The 25,363-nt window shown below is 43.2% G+C and overlaps 1 protein-coding gene across 1 annotated transcript in view; it reads right to left on the reverse strand.

Annotated features, from left to right (window-relative positions):
• The window catches only part of LOC148518855 (alpha-2-macroglobulin-like protein 1), a 120,172-nt gene that overhangs the window by 88,667 nt on the left and 6,142 nt on the right, over positions 1 to 25,363 (reverse strand). Inside the window, exons 2-7 of the mRNA XM_088476940.1 lie at positions 23,217 to 23,400; positions 21,263 to 21,422; positions 17,373 to 17,425; positions 16,200 to 16,220; positions 7,088 to 7,241; positions 6,918 to 7,002 (exon numbers count right to left, since the gene is read on the reverse strand). Coding sequence (XP_088333066.1) covers positions 6,918 to 7,002; positions 7,088 to 7,241; positions 16,200 to 16,220; positions 17,373 to 17,425; positions 21,263 to 21,422; positions 23,217 to 23,400 — 657 coding nt within the window. The remainder of the gene's footprint in view (positions 1 to 6,917; positions 7,003 to 7,087; positions 7,242 to 16,199; positions 16,221 to 17,372; positions 17,426 to 21,262; positions 21,423 to 23,216; positions 23,401 to 25,363) is intronic.

Consider the following 25,363-nt stretch of genomic DNA (forward strand, 5'->3'; position numbering starts at 1 on the left):
GTTCGCGGATAATTATTTTGCGAAGTGGGAATCCCCTCCACAGGCGGATTCTCACGTGACCCGTCTTGTCCGTAGTGCCACATTGCCGATGCCATCCATGTCCTCCCTTAAGGATGCTACGGACCGCAAGGTAGAAATCTGCCTGAAGTCCGCTTATTCCCTTGCAGGGGGGGCAGCACGGCCGGCTATGGCCATTTGCTGGGTTGCCAGAGCGATGGAGCGCTGGGCGGATTCATTAGAGGCTTCTTTTGAATCCGACTGTCCGGCCGATCAGGCGGAGTTGATTGGCAATCTCCGTGATTCGGCCACCTACATCAACGAGGCGGCTCTAGACATTAGTACTCTGGTGTCTAGAATTTCTTCAGCAGCGGTAGCTGCTCGTCGCACCTTGTGGCTGCGATCCTGGAAGGCGGACGCAGATTCCAAGAAAGGTCTGGAAGCGTTGCCGTTTACCGGAGAAGTTCTCTTCGGTCCGGATCTGGATAAGATTGTGGCCACGCTGGCGGCAGCCAAATCTGCCTGTCTCCCGTCGGCCGCTGCTCCTTCTGGTTCTGGACCATCGTCCTTTCGGTCATCTAGGGCCCAGGGCAGGCCCAAACCACAGTCGTTTCCTCGACAGGCTGGCCCTAAGAAATCGGTCAAGCCCCGGAAGCAGGCATGGAGTACCAGACGTCCGGCCCCCAAGCCAGATGACAAGCCTGCGGCCTGACGGTCCGGGCCTCCCTTTGGGGGATCCCAGGGTGGGAGGCCGCCTGCTACAGTTCGCCCAGTGTTGGTCGACCACTACGACAGACACTTGGGTTCTGGAGGTGGTTTCCCACGGATACGCCCTCTCCTTCCGGCACAGACCCCCGGCTCGCTTCTTCACCACGGGTCTCCCATCAGACCGGAACAAGGCTACGGAGCTGCGGAAGGTATTGCACACTATGCTCCAGGCTGGAGTTATAGTGGCGGTTCCATTCTCCCAGAGGGGCCAGGGTTTCTATTCAAATCTATTTTTGGTACAGAAACCCAATGGGTCATATCGTCCGATTCTCAACCTCAAAGCACTCAACAAGTCTTTGCGGGTCCCGAAGTTTCGGATGGAGACCCTACGGTCCATCATTCTGGCGCTGGAACCTGGGGACTACTTGGTGTCATTGGACATACAGGACGCTTACCTGCATGTCCCTATTCTTTGGCGCCATCAACAGTTCCTCAGGTTTGCAATCAGCAGCGACCACTTCCAGTTTCGGGCGTTACCTTTTGGCCTGGCAACAGCACCACGTGTTTTCACCAAGGTGATGGCGGTCATGGCGGCTTCTCTGCGGCTGCAGGGAGTCCGCATGTTGCCGTATTTGGACGACCTGTTATTGGTGGCAGGATCTCCAGAGCTCCTGTTACGCCACTTGGACCTGACCATTGCACTGCTGCAACGGCACGGCTGGCTAATCAACTGGCAGAAGTCCACTCTAATCCCGTCTCGGAGGATTCTGCATCTTGGAGCCTTATTGGACTCGGGACAGCAAAGGATCTTCGTGACGGAGGACAAGATCTCTGCTTTACAGTCAAGGGTGCGCAGTTGTCTGCACAGCCGCCGGGTGTCCTTACACTCGGCGATGAGGTTACTGGGCTCCATGGTGTCGGTGTTCGACATGGTGGAATACGCCCAGTTTCACTCCAGACCTCTGCAGCACCTGATCCTGTCCAAGTGGAACGGGCTGACTCAGTCTCTGAAGTCCCAGACGATTGTGCTCACCCAGGAGGTTCGCCTGTCCCTTACGTGGTGGTTACAGACGACCCACCTCAACAAGGGACGTCCGTTCTGGGTTCCAAATTGGGTCCTGTTGACAACGGACGCCAGTCTTCGGGGCTGGGGAGCAGTTTCGGGTCCACACTTGTTCCAGGGCAGGTGGACGCCGACAGAAGCGGAGCTTCCAATAAATATCTTGGAACTCCGTGCGGTCTTCAATGCTCTCCAGCAGGCACAGCGGTTTCTCCAGGGTCGCCCGGTGCAGGTCCAATCAGACAACGCTACCACCGTGGCCTACATAAACAGGCAAGGAGGAACTCGCAGTCGGGCGGCTCTCGTAGAGGTCTCTCGGATCCTGGTTTGGGCGGAGCGCAATCTTCCGGCCATATCAGCGGTCTTCATCCCGGGAGTGCTCAATTGGGAGGCGGACTTTCTAAGTCGCCAGGACGTTCATCCGGGGGAATGGTCCCTGCACCCGGACGTTTTTCAACTACTGGTGGACAGGTGGGGTCTTCCAGAAATCGACCTCATGGCGTCCCGGCACAACAACAAGTTGCCGGTGTACGGGTCTCGCACAAGAGACGAAGGGGCGTCTCTGGTGGATGCTCTGTCCGTCCGGTGGACGTTCCGGTTCGCATACCTGTTCCCTCCGGTCTCCCTTCTTCCACGGGTAATCCGGAAATTCAAACAGGAAGGAGGGACGCTCCTGTTGATAGCTCCCGCGTGGCCCAGACGGCACTGGTTCTCAGACCTTCAGGGTCTGTCCGTGGACATTCCTCTGCGGTTGCCGCTATGACCGGACCTTCTGTCTCAGGGTCCTTGCCTTCACCCGGACCTGACTCGGCTGTCTTTGACGGCGTGGCTGTTGAGACGGCCATGCTGAGGTCCCGGGGGTTTTCCAGCTCTGTGGTGCGGACCATGTTACGAGCTCGGAAACCGTCTTCCGCGAGGATATACCATCGCGTGTGGCATACGTTCTTCCAGTGGTGTCGACCGAGAGGTTATGCACCGTGGGAGTTTCGTCTGTCTCGGATTCTCGCCTTCCTGCAAGCGGGACTAGATCATGGGCTTCGCCTTGCTTCTTTGAAGGTACAGGTTTCGGCCCTATCTGTCTGGTTTCACCGTAGGATTGCTACAATCCCGGATGTGCGCACCTTTATGCAGGGTGTTCTCCGCATTCAGCCGCCCTTTGTTCCACCTGTGGCGCCTTGGGATTTGGCTGTGGTCCTGAGGGCTCTCCAAGGACTGCCGTTTGAACCACTGGGCTCAGTGGATCTTAAATGGCTAACAGCTAAGACTGTTTTCCTTCTGGCCATTGCTTCGGCCAGACGTGTTTCTGAGTTAGGGGCTCTTTCTTGTAGACCCCCTTTCTTGGTTTTTTATGGGAACAGGGCAGTGCTCCGCACTCGGCCCGAGTTTCTTCCCAAAGTTGTTTCCCAGTTTCATATTAACGAGGAAATAGTTGTTCCGGCCTTTAACTCACCGGGTCTTTCCGTGGGTGAGGCCTCTTTGGATGTTGTGCGGGCCTTAAGGACTTATGTTGACCGCACTTCTTCGTTTAGGAAGTCGGACGCTTTGTTTGTCCTCTTTGGCTTCCGTAAAAAGGGTTGGCCTGCTTCAAAGCAAACTTTGGCAGCCTGGATCCGTATGGCTATTTCTGAAGCTTATCTTCATGAAGGCCTACCGGTCCCTCCTTCTCTGAAGGCTCATTCCACTAGGTCTGTGGGTCCTTCGTGGGCAGCTCGACGTGGTGCCTCGGCAGTTCAGATCTGCAAGGCTGCTACGTGGTCTTCTGTCCATACCTTCGTGAGGTATTACAGGTTTGACACCTTCGCCTCTCAGGATGCTTCCTTCGGGCGGCGGATTCTCCTTTCTGCACAGGAGCGTCCCCACCCTTAAAGGATACTGCTTTGGGACATCCCCAAGGTATCCTGTGGATACCCTATGGACCCTGAAGTAGAAAATATGAGATATGGTAAGAACTTACCCTTGTTATCTCTATTTCTACGAAGTCCATAGGGTTCCACAGGACTCCCGCCCTGTCGCACCTGTGCTGCAGATGGGCTTTGCTCTGGTCACCGGTTTTCCGTCTCCCTCTGGTGAGAATGTGATTCTTGTATGTGTCCAGATCTTTGTTCTCTCTCTTCCTTCTCCTCCTCCGGCCTATGGCTTGGTAACTAACTGAGGTGCCTTGGCTCGGGGGCGGGGTATAGGAGGGGGACCTAGTGCATCCTGGGAGGCTGAAAGCTTAACTCTTTGGTGCCCTGCGACTGACGTCACACCTATACCCCCAAGGTATCCTGTGGAACCCTATGGACTTCGTAGAAATAGAGATAACAAGGGTAAGTTCTTACCATATCTCATATTTTTGTTACACTTTAAATTGTTCCGCAAACCATCATATATTAATGCATTACTCTAAAATTAAAATAGTGATCAAATTAAATTTGTATTAGCATAGACTGGTAGGCAGGCACTTGCGGCTTGAAGTTCAAATTAATTACCTCTCAAAGAACATCAACCAAATTCGCCACCTCAGTAGAGTATAATGCAATGAGTGATTAACCACTTAACTGACAATTTTTTCCCCCTAAAACCCATCAGAAATTATCATTTTATCTTAAATGTAAATAAGTTTAGAATGTATTTATTCATTTGAAATTTTTTTATTAAATATTTTATTTAAAAAATATATATATATAGGGGGTGTTTTTGATCCCCCCTCCCTGTGTCTATGGGTCTACATTGTAAAGTCGCCTCCCCAACCCCCCCAGAGTAAACAGTAAAAAAACACATTTTGTGGGGTGAAACCCACCTCCCTACTCTCGAGTGCCAAAAGATGCCCCCCCATTACACCCTCTCTTTGTGTCCAAGCCCTTCCCCTTCAACATATTGTAGAACGCATCAGAGCATGGGGAAGGGGGAACCAATCCCTGCTGTAGCTGATCCGCATATTCATGCTTGGAGGGGAACTACTGTACACGAATTGGATTTCAGCGCCTTTGAGTCCCAAAGTGCTGTTCACATGGCATTCTGGGGTGCGATTGCAGGGGTCTGGATGAGAAGGAGGAACTCCGTTCTGCACGTGTGATTTCCTCATTACTAGTCCCGGGGATGCTGCGGAGGGCACAGTCAGATGGGAAAAGTTTGCGCTGGGAAAGTCATTAAAAACTAGGACTTTTTAAGTGGTTCTGAGCAGGAAAATATTATTGAAACGTAAACGCAGAAATGTATTTCTTGCAATTAATCTGATACATTTTTTTACATAAAATTCTAAAAAATCTCATTGTATTATCTTTTGTGATGATTACTTTCATGAAAAACTGATATTTATCAATATATCCCTTTCTTTAGCGATAAAAAGCACCTTGTTCAGAGTCAATCATAAATGCTATTTGAGATTTTTTCTTATCTCAAGGTGCAATTTTTTGGATAGTGTAATGGTGCATACACAAGGTCAGATATTACTGGTCGATTTGTATGATAACGATATCAATCATATCGTTATCGTTCAAATCGTCCAGTTTTTGGCCCCTTCAAACGACCAAACGATGGTTGATGCGCGGGCACGGATGGTCGATATCAATATTGGCCATAGCCCGTGCATGCAGGCCTGGTTGCTATAGGGACCCGCGATCATTGATCACGAGTCATTATAGTCGTTGGGGGGTTGGTCCATGTGCTGGATGTTCAATATCGAAGTTAGGTGGTTCAGGCACTAGGGTGGGAGGTTAGGGTTAGGCAACATAGAGGGAGGGTTAGGGTAGGGAGAGGGGAGGGTTAGCATACCGACTAAAAAGTGCCAGTATGTTAACTCTGTTGGGATCCAGGTGTGGATTTCATACCGAATCCATTTAGAGATGAGACTCAGCTTCAGATTTGTGTATGCAACTGAATAGATCGCAAAAATGTGAATGGATTTGCAATTGCATTGTGCGATTCCGGATGTGAGTAAGTCTAAATAAGGGGGGGAGTTAAGAAGGATAGGGGAGGTGAAAATGGGAATAGTATTAATGGTGTCTGCTCTCACAAGTGGAGGACAGTGGCAAGTGAGGTTGCATAGATGTGGCGACTTAAAATACCCTAGTATGCAGCAGACTTATGACTCATTATGTTTAAATCTATCTCCATATATAATATTTATAACACATGAGAGGTGCCATGCTCTGACCAATTAGTGTGCTACCACGGCAGAGTCCCTTATGGACTTACTATTTGCAATGGACTTCCAATGGAAGCAGTTCAGCAATGTTTATGGGGGGGGGTTGCCAAGTACCATTTACTTACATGGACTAAAGAGGTCCTTTCCCATGTGATTAGTAAATAACATAATGGTAACAAAGAGTGTGAGGGTATGCTTTTATAATATAGTGTTACCCCATTCAATATATAAATCCTTCATTAATATTTTCTTTACAGGTGCACAACAGCGGGCAGCAGGTTCTCAATGTGCCAGTACACACAGGCAGCCCTTAAACTTGGGCATTACAGGTTTATCTGGGACCTGTAGTGCACCAGTAAAGAACAATATTAAATCTATTATTATACTCATTATTAACAATACCCCCCATGGGGTGTGGAAATTAGCCCTTGTGCTATCAGCACAGGTTGGTTGTCCTTAAGGGAGTCACATTATTTTTGCAGGCTTCCCTTCCATAGTGATACCAGCCAAGCCCATTCATCAATCTGTGACAATCCCCATCAGTTTTCAAAACTGATCTTTAGTAAATTTACCCACATTTGTTGGTTTTTGGCAGGGCCAGACTGGGCATTTGACACTTTTGGCAAATGCAAGTGGCCAGATTACCAGATGGGCTGATTCAGCTGTGCGAAGGCCTGGATGAGCAGCTCCACCTCTTGTTACCCTGCTTGGCCAACATGATTAAACTGGGGCATAAGGTGAGGCCATGCCTCCATGACTCGGGGCATGCCAATGTGAGGTGTCATCATGCACCCTTGAGGTGTGGCCATGCCCCTTTTTTTCATGGGTGCAAATAGGATGCCAGGGCCGCCTGGAAGCCCCAGTCCATCTCTGGTTCATGTTGTAGGAAGCTTTGACCAAATAAATAGGGCTATTTTACTATGCAAATTGCATAATAAACTATAAAATAAAATACTGGTATGGCTTTAAACTTTAATATAGTTATCTTTTAAAGATCTTTTACAACTTCAGCCTTAGACTTACCTGCCACATATTTTAACTGTGAAGTTCTTACTGTTAAACATAACAAACTTGGGGAACTCCATGGTGACCTCAAATTTTGGAAGCACTGTAAATATATATTGTATGTGAAATTAATTAGAGAATATACAGAAAACCAATTCTAAATATTAGATAAGTGGAGGGTTCCTCACCATATTCCTCTACGGTGAAGGTTTGTACTGTGCCCTTTACGCTTATAGAATATTTTCCTAGCTGGGGCTCAGAGGACAGAGGAAGGGAGAGCTCAGCTATTCCATGTTGGAGGCTCACATTCAGCCACTGACCAATCCTGTTCTTTCCTGGATCCTGTAAGAGGATATAAAGGTGGATGCACAAACTTTTTTAATATAAAGATGTGTTTGATGCCAATATCATACAATGTGGATCCTCACATAACTACTCTGTGCTGCTGGAAAGTGCTTGCCTTTCAGAAAATACTGCTCAGTCCGTAGCTTCCTTCTCAGCTTCAGCCATTCTCCCACATTATGATAATGCCCCTGTTACATACAGCCCTGTGCTTACTAATATTATCACACAAGTTAGCAAGTCAATAGCTCCCACAAGATCAATAAACTCATCTCCTACAATATTCCTGTAATGTTGTGTTCTATTGGCTACAGGTTGTTCTATCACCACCCACTGCAAAACTGGGAACAATGGATTCAGGACCTGATTCAGCAAGTAACGCAGCTGGAAATTTGCATGCACTCGGCGGATGTTTATGTCCTGCGCATGAGTATGCATCGCAGTGCACCTGTGCTAACCAGCCACTACGATCGGGAACCGATCGCAGTGAGGTCGCAGTCTAATGGCAGGGTGATTGACAGGAAGTGACCGTTTGTGGATGGTGACGGGGGGTGGTCAGAGAAACTCATGCGTGCCTATGCATTGAAATGCCATTACAGGGGCGTGCATAATTAAGCCCATGCAATGGCATATGCAGCCTGAGCTCTAGATACCGACAGGAAGTTTAGCAGTTTGTGAGTGAGGTCAGGTCAACCACAATTGTGCATATGGGTCCGATGGTTCTCGTTGTTACCGATGTTTTCGCAGTCTTGCTATTGTGGATCCTGAGTAAAGGTAAGGGATGGCTTTATGTAGTGCTGGACGTCTGCATCTTGTGCTGTAGAGGTGGTGTGATTGCATTCATTTGCAGCTGCCAGAAGCATGCACATGCAAGCTTGCGATCCGTGCTGATCAAGCTATCAGTTCAATTATGGGCAAAGTACAAGCGATGCCAATGATGTTCTGTTCTAAAGCCATCAATGGCACCCTTCGTTTCCCAGAATGTTCCCCATAATCAGGCATTTTAGACCCAGATATCCCCCCTAAATCTTGTGTTTTAGTTCACAGCCTCATAATGTCGCAAATTAAAATGTGTAATATAGGGACTATCATATGTACATCTGATGCATGCATGGTATTAGTTGCATCGCACTTTGTTGAATCAACTTCAAATATGATGAAAAGATGTCCTATGTGTCTAGTCAAACACACTTCCTAGCATTTAGAAACAGAATGGAAAGAAATATTACTTATGCCTGCAACACAATACATGTGTATACATATAGAATTAGGTATTAGCCAAAATTAGCAAATAGCTACTTTAATGAGAATACCCAGCACTGATATGTTTGTATTTCACACATAATACTCACTTAGACAGCTACTACAATTTTTTTAAATGTTCACTTCTAATACTCAATGTCATACAGTATCAATATAATATATATATTACAAACAGTCCTATCATAGTTGCCTAATAAGAGTTGGAATTAATACATTTAGTTAGTATTATAACCAAAATAGAACCATGACGAGATATATCAAGCATTTGATAGAGATAAAGTGAAGTTGCCCATAGAAATCGAACAGCTCCTCACTATCACCTATCTATCACAGTCTATGAAATGACAGTTACAAGCTAATTGGTTTCTTTGGGCAACTTCTCCACTTTATCGCTCTCCAAAACTTGATATATCTCCCCCTCCATATTTTTCATGTTTTGGGCTCAGTAGAAACATCCGGGGATGATTCTGAGTTGAGTAAAGAAAAAAAGGGGTGCAAATACATTTTCTTTTATTTACATGCAGGGTAAATACTGGCTGCTGTTGCATGTAGCCCAAAAATACTGGACAGCTTTATATTAAACTACAATTTAGATTTTAGTATAGACACACCCTCCCACATACAGTATAAATCTCTCTGCACATTTTAAATCTCCATCACCTGGTGAATCATGTATCTGAGCAGTTTCCGTACAAATCACACTTTGTTTTTGTTTTTTTGTATTTTTTTTAAGACTTTTTATTTTCAAGAAATATCAATGCTTTTTTTTTAAACCCCCAACACAACAAAGAGGATCTACCTAACTCCATACTAATATAATAAGCATCTTGTGCCGATCTGTTTGTTCCAAGTTGGTGCAAAACCACTGAATTTTCACGAAACTGCATAATTTTTTAGTGGAAACTTGTAGACATAACCTGTACTTTAATAATTGGAGAAAAGCAAACTGATGGGAGCACCATTGAAGACATTGATTTTATTTTGAAATACTTTTTTTTTTTTTTTAAAGGGGATTTTTATGTACAGAAACAAGTTATCTTCCAGCTACGCAAACTTATTCATGGTGCACTGGGAAAAGTAGACAATTCTGGAAAAACTGAAGGAGAGGTGAACTTGGTTAAATGGTTCAGGTATATAGACGATGTGATTTTTATATGCAAAGGCACTAAAGAAGATCTTGAATCATTTCTAACATTTCTTAACATGAACGATAGGGGTATCCACCTTACGCTCAACCTGAGTACCGAAGCAGTTCACTTTTTAGATCTCAAAGTATACATAAAAGATCACTGTATCCACACCAAAGGATATCAAAAACCCACCAATTCAAACACGTATATACACGTGAAGAGTGAGCACCATATAATAGATGGCTCTAGTGAATTCCCAGGAGCCAGTTCTTGAGACTATGCAGAAATTGCACAGAGGACAACACATTTTCCCAACAGATAGGACAGATGGAACAACAGCTTTTAAAGAGTGGTTACAAACCAGAAATTTTAATGAATGCCAGGGAAACTGCAAAAGAAGTCCAGAGAAAAGACCACATGGTACCCAAGCCGAAAGATGAAACTCAAAAAAAAACGGTCTAATTGGCATTCCTCACCCAGTATAGCTGTGAACATAAGGAAGTGAAATAAAAAATTGGAAGATATTACAGGGTGATCCATTACTCAATGGTGAGATTCCCCGAACACCTTCCTTCATCTATCAAAGAGCCCCCAACTTCAAAGTTAAACTAGTAAAGAGTTCCCTGGATGACAAAGACTGAACTATAATACGCACAAAAGGCTGTCATAGGAGTGGGCTGTGTATAGCATGTCGGACTGTGCATCTAAAGTGGAGGAATTTGCAGTAAATGGAAAGAAGTACAGAATTAATCAATTCATCACATGTAACAGCAATAATGTTTATCTGATTGAGTGCAAAGGTTGTCTCAGATACGTAGAAAGGACTTCTAGGCCCCTGAAAGTCTGTTTAAGTGAACAATTAAGAAATATAAAAAAGGGAACTTTAGCACACTATCCCTGAGCATTTAAAAAAAATCCATAAGTGCTCCGCGAGCGGTATAAGACATTTTTTTAGGAATTTAAAATATTAGGAGCAATTGTCTACAAAAGAATACAGAATCAAAGTTTGTACAAGCAGAGATTAAATGGGTTTTTCATTTAAAAACATTGATACCAAATTAATTAAATACAGATTTTGAACTTAAATGGTGTTTAGAAATCATAAAACCTTTTATTACACTTTTAATTTCTTAGATCTGATTAATTTTATCCATCAATGTCCCTCTCGCAAAAATGCTCTGTCTTATTTATATATAGCATGTTTTATCCCCCTTTTTATGGTTTTTGAATATGTCATTTAAGAGGGTTTTAAAAGGTTTTATTATTATATACGAAATATTAACCTATAGCAATTATGTTAAATATTCATATTTAAAATCAATAATGCACTTTATATCTCCCCTTCTATGCACCCTAATGATTGTTGAATGATTGAAGTACTGACAGTTATTATATCGATTTGGCAGTACCTTTTTCCACAACCAAGATGGTGGCCTTATCATCCCCAGCACCTATCTTCATGAGACCGGAAATAACGCTGCGTCATGTGATTGCACCTCCAATCATCAAAGATAGTCTGTCTGGATATTATAGCTTTGGGAGTTTTTCCACCCCACTATCTACTATACATGTTCCCTTGCCCACCTGGAGCACACTAAGATGGGCTGAAACTGTAATTACCACGGACCCAGACGTGGTACGGACGCCAACCATGCCATCCAGCCAGAGGTCCCTGGCATCTACAGTCCTCCAACCAAGTCAGGAACTTTACTTCTCAGCTATCAGGGGGACCATTCCAAAAGACTGACCCTGAAGAAAACTGGAAGTGATGTCACTTCTGGTTCATCGCTGTTTACAGCATTATCTAGTTTTTAAGACTTAAAAGAAAGTACTGTACCTAGCTAGTTTTATTCAGTTTAAGGGACTGTATTATTTACAACCTTGTCTTTACATTACTTATGAAGCCTGTTTGTTTAACTAGTTTTTAAAGTGTTTTTTACTGTACACCACCACTTTTTATTGTTTGGATTATTTTTATTCCGTTTATAAGGGTAGGATCCAATGTTGTTTATTAATAAATTGTGTCTTATCTGACCCACATCATCAGGTAGAGAACCGTGTTTTTACATAATTTTATTCATATATCTTAGTACATGTGAAAGGTCGAAGGACCCACCATTTCTTTTGTATAACCTGCACTTTGTTTTGCCTCATCCATCAATTTAAATCTGAGCAATAACAAAAACAATATATATTGACATCATGAATGCAAGAGGTAGATGCAGCACCCTGTGTGCGGCCGGTAAGGTGTTGGAGAGTGGATTAACTTAAATTGGATATGCCCCATAGCAGTCTGTGTGTCACAAACTGTAAGGGAAAAGCCAGGGGGTAGGGTGGTTAGGGAACAAGCAGGTGAGCGACGGCTAGGTCTCCCTATTGTGGCCAAACCCAGGTTTGGCTAGACCTGCCCAGAGGCACTGATTCTAACTCACTTGGTAGTCTTCACCAGTGACCCCCGAGTTGGGATATGGGTTTTGCTGCACCGTGTGAGCAGGTCGTGGCACTCTGGTCAGGTACCTGGGAGTGGCAGGAAGACTGGAGCTATATTAACATGAATACTTGAACACAAGAGATAAAGTGAATACTTGAACACAGGAGTTGAGATAGTACTTGAACACAGGAGTTGAGATAATACTTGAACATAAAAGTTGAGGAGATAACTTGAACACAGGAATAGAAATGAATACTTGAACACAGGAGTTGAAATGAATACTTGAACACAGGAGTTGAAATGAATACTTGAACACAGGAGTTCAAACGAATACTTGAAACACAGGTGGATAAATTAATACTTGAACACAGGAGTTGAAATGAATACTTGAACACAGGAGTTGAAATTATTACTTGAACATTGGAGATTAACTGCATATTTGAATATTGGAGAGGAACTTGACAATATTAGAGATCCTAGTCACAGGCTTGCTTGAGAACACAGTGAAATGTACTGGGAATTGTTAGAGGTCCAGGTGCTGATTTGCACAGAGAAACACAGAGGAAATGTGGACACAGGTATGTACTGGGAATAGCTAGAGGTTTAGCTGAGAGTTAACTAATAATTAGTATGAAAGCAAACACCACAGTAACACAGGGAAGCTGTTAGATAACTAAGCAGCACACTAAAAGACAACACAAGGATTTACAAGAAACACTGGAGTTCAGTGATAGCAGAAGTAGGATGCTGGGGATAGCATTGAAGCTAATAAGTAACACTGGTGGTCAGCCTGGGGGCTGAAACAACACATTGTAGATTCTTCTTGGAAAAAACAGAGAGCATAGTAATCACTGGAACAGCAAAGTTGAACTGCAGTTACCTGTTCCTGGAGTCAGACTAAAATACCCCTGGGTAGCTGGTCATTGGATCAGAGGATCACCTGAGTAACCACAGGACTACCATTGGGAGGGACTAGTCATGTGATAAGGACCAACATGCCTGCACCCATGCCTGGCACCCCGGAAACCAGGACGTGTGCACGGAAGCCCTAGCAGACCCTGGGGAGAATACTCAGATACCACTCATCTCCACTCCCAGTGACTGAACACCTAAGCCCAAGGATGCCGGCATGGAGGTGAGTAGCGGCCAATGCCAGGCCGCATCCTGACAGTGGGAACATGACACACAGTGACAATGGTGGGTGAAGGCCCTTCTGCCACCAGTTTGTATAGTGCTGCTGGTCACGTGGGCTACTCCTGCAACAGGGCCCTTATGCAAAGCAAGACAACTAGAACACCTCAAATAAAAAATGTTTTGGCAGAAGCATTTTAATCATGGGTGAAGCCGCGGCTAGTGGCTAGTTAGCTTTAAAAAAAGTGTTTTATTTACTAAATTCTACAAAGAACAATTTTTCGTTCTACATTTGTGATCAATTCAGCTTTTTTAAAACAGCAAGAATTGGGATTCTACATATACAGTAGGATTATATAATAAACTCAACACTAGAAGATGATCATGTATTTTTTTTTTCTTGATAATTTTCACTGTCTTGAATTAAATGCATAAAACCTGCAGGAATAATATGGGTAGCCCAAAAAGCATACCATTGGAAAACTAAGCAATAGAGATGTTCATGATCTTTATGTTTTGGTTTTGGTTTTGGCAGATGGGGAGAAATGGAAATACAATGTACAATAGCTATTTCTACACTACAAATTTTATCAATTTGAACATATTCTTGTAAAAGTGTAAGATATACAAATGGTAGCTTTCAATAACTGTTTTTCTGTGCAAAATCGGTTGGGATTTCCCCGCCAAATTCAAATTTTTCCAGAAAAATTTCAGGTCTCAGAAAGAATCAAAACATCATCTTTCATGGACAAACATCATCTTTTATGGACTTTTGTTTGTCCATTAAAGATGATGTTTTGCCTCTTTCTGAGACCCAAAATTTGGCAGCAAAAATACGAACTTGGCAGGAAAATCCAAACTGATCTGAGCCCGCACATATCTAGTTTACTTGCAATCCACAACCCAAGTTTGGCTTTTGATTCCAAGTTCCAAACTGACAGCAAACCCCAAATTGATTACAAACTGGAACTCAATTTAACTTGAAACCCCTCATTTAGGATGTATTCATATTTCAGGAAAACCAAACTGCACATCACTACTAAGCAACCTACAGCATCAACTGAGAAGTCAATAACCAATTACAGTAGCTTTCTAGTGCCTAGTAGTTTTCAGAAACTAACATAGGAGCAGAAATTAATGTATTTTTATATTTACTTAAAAAAGTTATGCAAACCGTTGCAATGATGGTATTGGATTGGTATACCATCCTGGATATTTGTCAGTCTTACAACAATTGGTACCCTTGCATGGGTTGTAGGGGTTCCCAAAAGAACATACCGTATATACTCGAGTATAAGCCGAGTTTTTCAGCACATTTTTTGTGCTGAAAAAGCACCCCCTTGGCTTATACTCGAGTCATGCCCGCATGGTACGCTGCTGAGTAGCGTACCATGCGGGCCGCGGTGCAGACTGTGTCACTGTGACACATCCTGCACTGCATGTATAGCGCTGACCGGACGGAGTTCGGTCAGCACTACACACTGCTAAACACACAGCCGCCGGAGCCGGCAGCTATGTGTTTGGTGTAATCAGCAGCCGCTGAGAGTCTGTCAGACTCTCAGCGGCTACTGCTTCTCCCACTGCGGGAGCCATCTTCCGGCTCCCGCAGTGGGTAATAGGAGAGACGTCGTCATGACGACGTCTCTCCCATTATGCAAAGCGGCGGAGGAGCCTGTAGCAGCGTCGGGACCAGGTGCGGGGTTACAGGTAAGTGTTTTGTTTTTTTTACATTTCTTTCTACTGGGGGGGCTACTACCGGGGGGTACTACCAGGGGGGGATATCGCTACTGTGGACACTACCAGAGGGGGGGATTAATAATGGGGGAACTACCAGGGGGGGGAAGTTGCTACTGGGGGCACTACCAGGGAGGGGGGGAATACTGGGGGCACTACCAGGGGGGATGTTGCTACTGGGGGCACTACCAGGGGGGGTTAATACTGGGGGCACTACCAGGGGGGATATTGCTACTGGGGGCACTACCAGGGGGGGATTAATATTGGGGGCACTACCAGGGGGGATGTTGCTACTGGGGGCACTACCAGGGGGGGTATTACTACTGGGGGCACTACCAGGGGGGGATATTACTACTGGGGGCACTACCAGGGGGGGATTACTACTGGGGGCACTACCAGGGGGGGATTACTACTGGGGACAGTACCAGAGGGGGGATTACTACCAGTAGCTGCTGCATTTCCCACCCTAGGCTTATACTCGAGTCAATAAGTTTTCCCAGTTTTTTGTGGTAAAATTAGGTACCTCGGCTTATATTCGGGTCGACTTATACTCGAGTATATACGGTATACGCACTCTTCAATTTGTGTGATTCTTTTTAATTGAAAGGAGTTAATTTAAAATATTATAGGAGGCACAGAAAATAAAGAAAAACAGTGGAAGGCATAACATTTGGGAGACTACGACTCTACTACTACTCTATTCTTGAAATGGTGTTGCTTGTGATGAGGGGTAATTTACTTTTTTACCATAACCTTGGAAAGCACAATATTTTCAAAAATATGGTAAATTAGCAAAGTTATAACAAGTATTTTATATATGTAATATTTGAAAATTGAACTAATAGTTAAAACAGGGAGATCCTCATACGTTTCTGAATAGCTGCAGGTTTCCAAAACAAATGGTACCCAATCTTAGTATAGACGATTCCAGTAGTACAAATATGAACACCCAACTCCATTGAAACTTTGCACCTAAATATCTTCATTTCCAGGTGTATGATGATCACCTATTGTTTATTACTAATTCTAGAAAGTGTTTGTTTACCATAAACTCTAAATATATTTTCTGATTTAAAGCATTATTAGGAAACTGTTCCCTGAGTAAGAGTAGAATGTATTGTTTTGTTGTTTTGATGTATTCCTTGATTTTTTTTTAGTTCATTTACTTTTGTTGGTTTAACACAGAAAAATACCCACTTGCATATTTTCTATTTTCAGCTAAAACTGTACAGGAATATTTTAATTAAAAAAATATGTATATAAATTTACCTGTAATTCTACAACTGGTATCTGAAAAAGAAAGAAATAAACATATATTTTTTAAATTACAATACATTAATGTACATATATGAAAATCTCTGATTATTGTTTCAGAAAATAGATTTTAGTTTATGTTCTTATAGAAACACCGCTAAGGGTTTGTTTTTTATTAAATCCGGCCATGTGTTCCAATTTTGATGTAGAACAACTGTTTTTGTTGTATTGTAAAAAAAATTTGTTGGTAACAAACAAAGGTGAGCCAAATCAATAATAAATGATTTTAAATAAATTTGTGCCTTGTACAGTAATTGAATGACAGACATACGAATAATTAATTTCTTGAAATAATTGTTTCTCATATGATCAAATCACACAATTTTGGATTATTAAAGATTGTGATTGTTTCATATGTACCAAACTTTATCATATATCACACAGTCCAGCATTTAAAACAGTGTTTGGAAAAGGCAGAAAGTAAATAATGTGTGCTTTAATTATACATCCATGCATTGATGTAATTAAAGTTCAAGCTCCCATGGCATAGAAACACGTGTCAAAGAAGACACTGAGTTAATTCCATTTTAGACTTGATTTGTACTGTAGTTTAGTCAGGGATATGTTAAGTATGCCAATGGTCAGAAATCCGATGCTGGAATCCCGACACTTGTCACAATCCCGGCGTTGGCATCCCGAAAGTAAGTAGCGGTGATAGGGGAAGGGTTAGGTTTAGGGTTAGGTGAGGGGGATTTTCAGTTTAGGCACTAGGGGGGAGGGTTAGGTGTAGGAATCGGGGAGGAAGGTTAGGGTTAGGGGTAAGGAGAGGGGGAGGGTTAGGATATTGACCAACAGGTGTCGGTATCCTAACCCTTTCGGGTCAGGATTTTGACCGCTGGGATCCCATACCCATCCCCATAGCCAATACTTGAACCTGCATCTTGATATATGTTGTTGTCCAGCTAGACCTTCTATTAGTTTTATCGCCTTCAAATACGGTATTAAAAAATACTGCTGTGTGTACAATGCACAGGAATTATTATTTATTGTTGTATTTAACAGCAATACAAAAATAACAAATCTTCTTGTACAAAACATTTCTCTGGAAGGGGAGATCTGATAAAAACAAAACAAATGCTAACATGTTCTGTACTGATTTTTTTTTCTATTTGCATGATTCAGACTTACCAAAATGTTTTTTGGTTTCAATTCTTCATCAATGGACAGAATTCTGAATCTCACTGTAAATGTATAAATATGTTGTTTGAATATATAATAGTTTTCAAAACATTACAAGGTTGACTAATGGTTTATCAACTTACAAAACTTGAGAGAGTGAGGTGAGAGTTTTCATCTTGTGATTTAAAATACAGAATTTAGAAATACCGATTAGATATGATATTCTAAAGCTACATCACCAGGCAACCTTAAGTGATACAGTATTGGAAGGATGTTAGTTAGTTTTCATTTTTTTACACCACCTGTCCTTTGACTCAACTGTGACAAATTTCCTACAAAAGACATTGACAGACACCTGCCTGACCTCAATTTTATAGTTAACCCTGAATGCTGCCTAGAAGAACATATGTTTCAACAGCATGTTTACAGGGGTGCCAAGAGGGGGGTAATATTTAACTTGGCCTGGCGTGGTATGAGTGGCCCAGTGAGCTTTGGAACAGACCTAGCCCCTTCTGTATTGCATATCACTGCATTTCTGTGGCACGCATAATACTTTCTTATTCTTTTTCCAAATAAGGATGTTTCCACTCCTCCCTGATCTGGTCACACCCTATTTTATGACCCAGACTTGTGCTGCGGTGTGTCTCGATGGCCCTGCATCTATAATTATTGATACTGTACAGCATTGTAAATGCAAAAGAACAGAGGTATAAATGTAACAAATTGCAGAACATTCTATATGTTCTAGATTTTCTGTCTGCTCTTACCAATGTCAGATTATTGCAATTGTACCATATCAATACTCTCCCTATGCCACCTCTTTCATTAGACTTTCCTTACTCTTGTGAAAGTATTGAAAAGTTGAAATTAACATGAGTTTTAGCATGCTTTTAAACATTTTTAATATATAAAAAAGTACATTTGTTTCATGTACATTCCAGAACTTTCCTGGGAATGTATGTGTAAACATTTTACTTTCAACTCCAAATATTCCTACAGTTAAATTGTTTACTTTTTGTCTATAATCTCGTTTCTCACATGCAAGTCAGCTACACTGGCACTTGAAGCACCTCTCCGCACTTGCACAGGGTTTCCTTGTGAAGGGCTCCTGGACTGGTCCTGGGAATAATAATGAGGAGCACTGTTGCCAGTAGCTAAGTACATATTGTACCTGTGAACTTGCATTCAGCTTCTCCAGGAAATGATTCCCGGACAAGCCAGGAATTTGTTTTCATTTTGGAAACCTTTCAGACACAGTGAGGGAATGCAGGAATATCAGAAATTCGGGAGTCTGACTACATTTCTTATATGTACCAGGCTCTGGAATGTGATGCACGGCTGGAATGCGGTGGGCAATGCCATCTTCAGATAGTAGTATCCTATAGGCTTCTTTTTGCAAAGTGATGTGAAAGGGATCGAGTCAGATCCAACTCCCAGCTCCCCCCTCCCCCCCACAGTGCGTGTGTCAGTCTGTGCATGCGTAGAATTACACCAGAGAGACTTGTAGGTCATAGACAAAGAAATCCCTCACTCGCAAAGGACAGCTCTTACCAAGAGAGCTGTCCTTTGCATTTTTGTTCATGCATACCGGCGTTATTAAAGCCGGAATGCATGCGATGAGTGGCAGGATGCATGATGCATAGCAATTTGCGTCGCGATGTATCCCAACACTCATCGCGTGAATACCGGCTTTATTACGCCAGTATGCATGAACAAAAATGCAAAGGGACAGCTCTCTTGGTAAAAGCTGTCCTTTGCGAGTGAGGGATTTCTGGGTCTATGACCTATAAGTCCCTCTGGGGTTGACAGGCACAATTCTAAACTGTAATTCTAAAAGTACATTTCCTATAAAGAAACTTCTCGGACAACTTTGGACCTATTGAGTGTCAAAGCTGATGTACTCCTGTGCTTCTGGCCTAGATCTAAATACAAATGATGAACCCACAGCAGAAATCCAAGTACAGCTATACAGATGTGTCTTCATACACCCAGGGTTTTTGTGCCACATTTCACAAAACATCTGCTGCAATTTAGATGCTCCCCCTCAGGTAATGATTCCCAGCATTTTATGCTTTTTCCTTAATATAGCATCTTATTCGCATTAAAGCCCCATAAGAAGTCACTTGTAGTGTCCCAGGCACTTAGGATTAGTATCTTTGGCACAGATTCATCAAAGCTTAAAGAGAGATAAAGTGGAAAGAGATAAAGGGTGGGATGTGCTATCATCTCATTATGCAGTTAAACCCCAAAAATGCGGTTTTTGGGGTTTGAGCGCATTTCTCCTATGCACCAAGCTTCGAAAGCAATGCCATCTTCAGTTGGTGTTGCCCAATAAAAACCTATTGGCTTCTTATGCAAAGTGCTGTAAGTGGGATCTCTGGACCTGATTTAGACACAGTCGCAAGCGCTGAGCGCTCGCAACCAGGTCAATGGTGGCCCACAGTGCATGCGCACGACGGAGCCGGCATGAGTGATGTCAGTGGAGAGCTTCTGGCTCTATTAGAGCTGAAAGCTCTCTGGGGCTTGCGATGAACGAGACTCTACCACAAGGGTCTCGTCGCAAGCCCAATGGTCACGATGGTCTTGACCATCGCGACCATCGTCATGGCCGCTCGCTATAGCTGTGGGTGTTCAAAAAAAAAAAAGCCCGACCCTGATTCAGAGCGAGCGCTCAGTCAAAGCGAGAGGCTCTGAATCAGGCCCTCTGTCAGCACCCCCGCCTGCGTGCGCGTCACACGACGCATGTGCAAAGGGACTTCTGGGCCAGAAACCTGGAAGTCCCTCTATCATAAAGGACAGCTTTTGTTGGGATAGCTGTCCTTTGTGAATTTCTTCATGCATTGAGGCGTTATTAACGTTGGCATGCATGCGATGAGTGGCTGGAGGCATCGCATGCAAAATTCGATGCTTGATACTGTACATCCCGCCCAACATACCAACCAACCAGATCCTAACTGTCATTATTCAAACACAATCTGTAAAATGTCAATTAGAAGCTGATTGGCTGGTAATTTATCTCTCTCCAAGCTTTGATAAATCTGGGCTTTTGTCACAAAGGAGAGTTGCAGATTAAACACAATGATGTGTGCCATGATGCTCACTTGTTTCGGTCTTCAGCCTTTTGCTTCTTTCTCAGGTTAGCATTTGAGTATAACACAGAAGCTGCATGTAATGCCAGCACCAGTATCCAGTATGCATTGTGTATTTGATGCATTAGCAATGGAAATAAATCAAATATTTTGTGAAAACTAAGGTGTTTAACGGGATGCATGGCGCGGTTTACTCGCAAAGTCTATGATGCACTAAGCGGGGCTATTTGGTGCAAATTAAGGATAGACATATAAGGACTCATCTATATTGATAAAATCACCCTCTAGCCTCCATACTACAGCCCACACACTACTCCACACTACAGACAAGACTGCATACATAAAGGTTACACTAAGAGAGGTAATAAAAAAGCATATGCATCTGTATGCTGCTTGAGACATGCATTATATAATGTCCCAAACTCTGATTTCCTGGTCCCAATGTGCTGCTATAACCAAGTTCCAGTTCATTTCAAGGCAAACCAGGTTAATTTTGCCTTGAAAGCAATTGCTACTTTAAATTTAGCAGCTAATTATACCGGGACCAGGAAATCGGAGCCTATTACATTTAGTCCATTTATTAATAAATAATATGTTTTAGAATTTTGTCTAACACCGCAATCAAGCCCAAGCCCTCATTATTGATATATAGGACATCATTATTGGTATAATGGACAGACCAATAGATATACAGTATATGCACAATGTTACATTATCAAATAGACAAAACCTTACTTTTTAATTAAGATTCACTGGGACTTTGTTAATTTTTTTTGGTAACAACAGCCCACTCCCTTCCCATTTAAATACCAGTTTGTCCTGGTTTGTACACAGCCTTGTCTGTCTGGACTAGAACATTGGTTCTTTTCTTCTTCACAAGAACTTTACTGCTTTTGGTGACAGTTTCCTCTGCATTTTGAATGGAGACCTCCAGTGTGCCAACCACCTCCTTCTCCTTAGGAAGAGGAGCCTACACAGTGATGAGTCAAAATAGAATATTCATAAAGTGCATGTGTGTCTGACATTCAGGATGGTCCATGTAACTGGTAACATTATATGTGTAGAGTAAAAAGAAAGAATGAAGATAAGTAGAATCTTACAATAACTGGGTGGGTGTACAGTGTAGGTTACAAATTAGGAGTGTCCTCCAATGTTGGCCATAAATCTGGACCGTGATCGTATCTTGTTAAATTTGTGGTGAGACAGAGATGGATGCAGAACTGATGTAGGATCACTTGAGCTAGTTTGTGTAGCATGCGTCTGAGTACAAAATTACCATACAGTAATGAAAAGCATTAGAACATTTCCCTACTCCTTCTGGTACTCGGGTGTTCCATTCTCATGGGCTCTGCATCAGGCTCTGCCGCTCCCTGTATTTAACGAGCTATGATCACGGGGCCTAAATTCAATATTTACATACATCTCCCTGTAAAGAAAGACGCAGCAGCTGTGCCTTTAGCTTCCATCTCTACATCAGCCCCACAGTCCAGATTTACTATCTGGATATATCGTAGGATTCTACAATCTACCTCAAGTGGTTATTATCTAGAGACTATGGGGTTTTTGTATCAAGAAGTGAAAAGCGTGGAGAAGCGCACCAGTGGAGTAGTTGTCCATAGCAACCAATCAACTTCTACCTATTAATTAATAGTCTGTACTTGATAAATGCTACGTCAAAACTGATTGGTTGCTATGGGCAACTTCTCCACTGGTTCACTTCTCATTTTTCACTGATTGATACGTAAACCCCTATATTTTATTGACACAGGGACTCTTCCACCCTATAATAGTTAATTATCATTGTCCATATACTGTTTAGAACCTGATTCAGTGATGGAAACGAATGCATTCGCTTATACAGCCAGTGTCACTCTAAACAGAGGTTGCGAAAATAAGCAAATGCTAATCTCAGCCATCTCCTTGTACACCAGCATGTGATGGAGAGTACAAGTGCTTAGATATCAACTTTTAGGCTCCATGGACTATGCAACTGTGATGGTAGTTGCAAACATTCCACCATCGGGGCACTATTGGATGCACCAGTACGTGTTGTAGCCTCATCATCATAACATTCACCTCTGAGTCCGGGCTACCGGATGGCTCATTACAGGACACATAGGTTATTTTATTCTTTCATTAATCAACATACCTTTTATTGATACATGTTAGTACATACTGTGGGCCTGATACAGAGATGGACACTATATTGACATTGCGACAGTTAAGTGACTATCGGTAATCTGTGCATGCATCCAGTTTCATTACCGCCGTTGGTGGCAGCAAGGATTTATTAGCAAATTATTACCAGGCAAGAACCATGTGGGTGTAGTAACGTGGGAGACTAGATGAAAATGTAGGTGTGTTGCAACAGTTTTGGAGGGGAGGGGGTGCTGCAGTCTGCAAAGCGATGCTGTATGCAGAAAATATTGCTATGACATCACAGTTGTCGCAGCCAGTCTGCGCGACCTTAGGGTTACTAAGGACTTTGATAATAGACTGATCTTCTGTCGATGCTGCTTCTACGTATGCAGACACTTTGATTTGGGAAACGGCCGGTGAGCATCTAAATGCAAATCTAGGGCCTGATTCAGCATGGCTCGCTAATGCGATTACGCATGCAGAAGGGCGATTGTTGCAACCTGCGCATGCGTGTGCATCAATGTTGGTCAATGTTATGCTGCATTTACAGTATGTATCATGGTTGTATTTATCAAAATAACATAAAGTAGACTAAATAGAAAAACTCTTTTAGGATGTATTTTACCTTCATTAATAAGCAGGTGAATACAGAGTCCGGCTGGAATGTCCTGTCTAAGAGGGATGTATTCTTATTATCCAGGTTCAGAGATATCTGCACTCTGCTCTCTCCCTGTGCTCCCTCCAGGTATATGCAGATGTTCTCATACTGTTGGGAGATAATCTCTGAGGGGAAGATGACAGCGTAGTGCCTGCGGGCAATAAATATGTAGAATAGGTTACTATGGGCCTGATTCAGACCCACTCGTGAGCGGCTGTCCGCTCGCAAGTGGGTCGATGTTATGGACTGAGCATGCGCACGACGGAGGGAGCTCCGTCGTGCGCATGCGCCAGACGCGACGAGCGAAGGAAAGTCCTTCGCTCGTTGTGTCCGATCAAAGGGGGCGTGCTGTCAATGTTGATTGACAGCACGCCCCCTTTGGTGGGCGTGCCGGGGGCGTGCCTCCCTGACGGGGGCGTTCCCACGGGAACGCCTCCCGTCAGAAGCCGGCCCACTGACATCACTAGTGATGTCAGTGGGAGTGATTTTGGCTCTGATAGAGCCAAAATCACTCCGGAGCTTGCGGTTGAAAACCTCAACCGCAGGCTCCGGCTCGCAATTTCGATGGTCGCGATGGTCTCGACCATCGCGACCATCACAATGCACGCTCGTATAGCCTGTGGGTGGTGACCCACAGCTATACGAGCGTCCAGGAGGACGCTCCATGAAAGTGGAGCCCGGCCCTCATTCAGAGCGTGCGCTCTGCTCAGAGCGTACGGCTCTGAATGAGGGCCTATGTACATAGAGGATTTATAAATTAGAGTACAAAGGGTAAATTTACTACAGGTTGGTTTTGTGTTTTTTGTTGATTTGTCATTGTGTATTTACTAAAGTCAAAATCGATGGGAAACCTACAAACAGACCAACTTTAGAATACTTTAGAGCATTGGACCAACAATAAATACTTTTACACGACTATAGAAACCGGAGATTTACTAGTGGTTAGTTTGTAAAATGACCAAAAGCCGGCGGCCAACCCGCCTGAATAATAGACCTGTTGCAGGTTAGTTGGGAAGCCCCAGCTCCAACGTGGAGGCACCCATATAGTGGCTTCTTCTCTTTATAGTAGGTGAGTGTATTTTACTGTTTGGTATCCTGACAAGAGTGCACAAATAAAAAATGATGTTAAAGATGCTGTCTGTTATGTTGTTTATTGACTTGAGTGTCAAACTATGTATACATATATATATATATATATATATAAATTTATATGGCAAATAAACCAAAGGAGTGAACATTCAGGTGTGGTTCAAGTTAAAAACGTGTATCTTACATACAGCACATCTCAGATTAAGAACACAGGTATATCAACGCCTCCCAGCCTCACTCCAATGTCCCGTCTAGCAGATACTCAGGAGCGGCTGTTGGCGGTCTCTAACCCAGGTCACTCCAACACACAGCCGGATCACTTCAAGCAAGTAGGCAGATTTTTGGCCACGCCCAAACACGTTTCATAACGGAAGGACTTTGTCAATGGGTATATAACAGTATTCACGCCATCCCCTTATGTTGCGCCAGTAATATATAAAACATCACAAAAGCAATTCTATTATTACACAAATAATCACATCTAGCAACCGACAATGAAACAATACAGCTGTACATTCAATTTAATAATAATGCGATGGGATGTCTCAGGGCACCGGAATACGCAATTCAACAACAGTGCAACATGAGAACACCTCTCTATACAGACAAGTAGTTAATTAAAAGTGAATAGATAAAAACATGTATCATAAAATGGATAAGTGGCACGTCAGAAATCACTAACACAAGAAATAAAGAGAAAAAAAAGAGATTGTTAGTCATGTAAAAATGGAACTATATCACAGCTTTCATTTAAACCATAAGGGACCAAATGCATTGAGAGTATAGATACAATATGTCTCGTGCTCAAGGGCAATTTATAATGGGTGCAGGGTGTGCGGTACACTCTACACTCATATTATACTTACCTCTCCGAAGTCTCACGTTGGCGCCGTTGTCTGCACTGTTAAAAAGGGCTAGAAAATGGCCACGGCGGCGATTTTCCCGTTGTTTTCGCATGCACAGTACAGGGAAAATGGCCGCCGTGGCCATTTTACCAGTGACCTGCGCATGCGCTATAGAGTCTG

This window comes from Taudactylus pleione, unplaced genomic scaffold, assembly GCF_031769625.1.
Source record: "Taudactylus pleione unplaced genomic scaffold, aTauple2 ptg000198l, whole genome shotgun sequence".
NCBI lineage: Eukaryota > Metazoa > Chordata > Amphibia > Anura > Myobatrachidae > Taudactylus > Taudactylus pleione.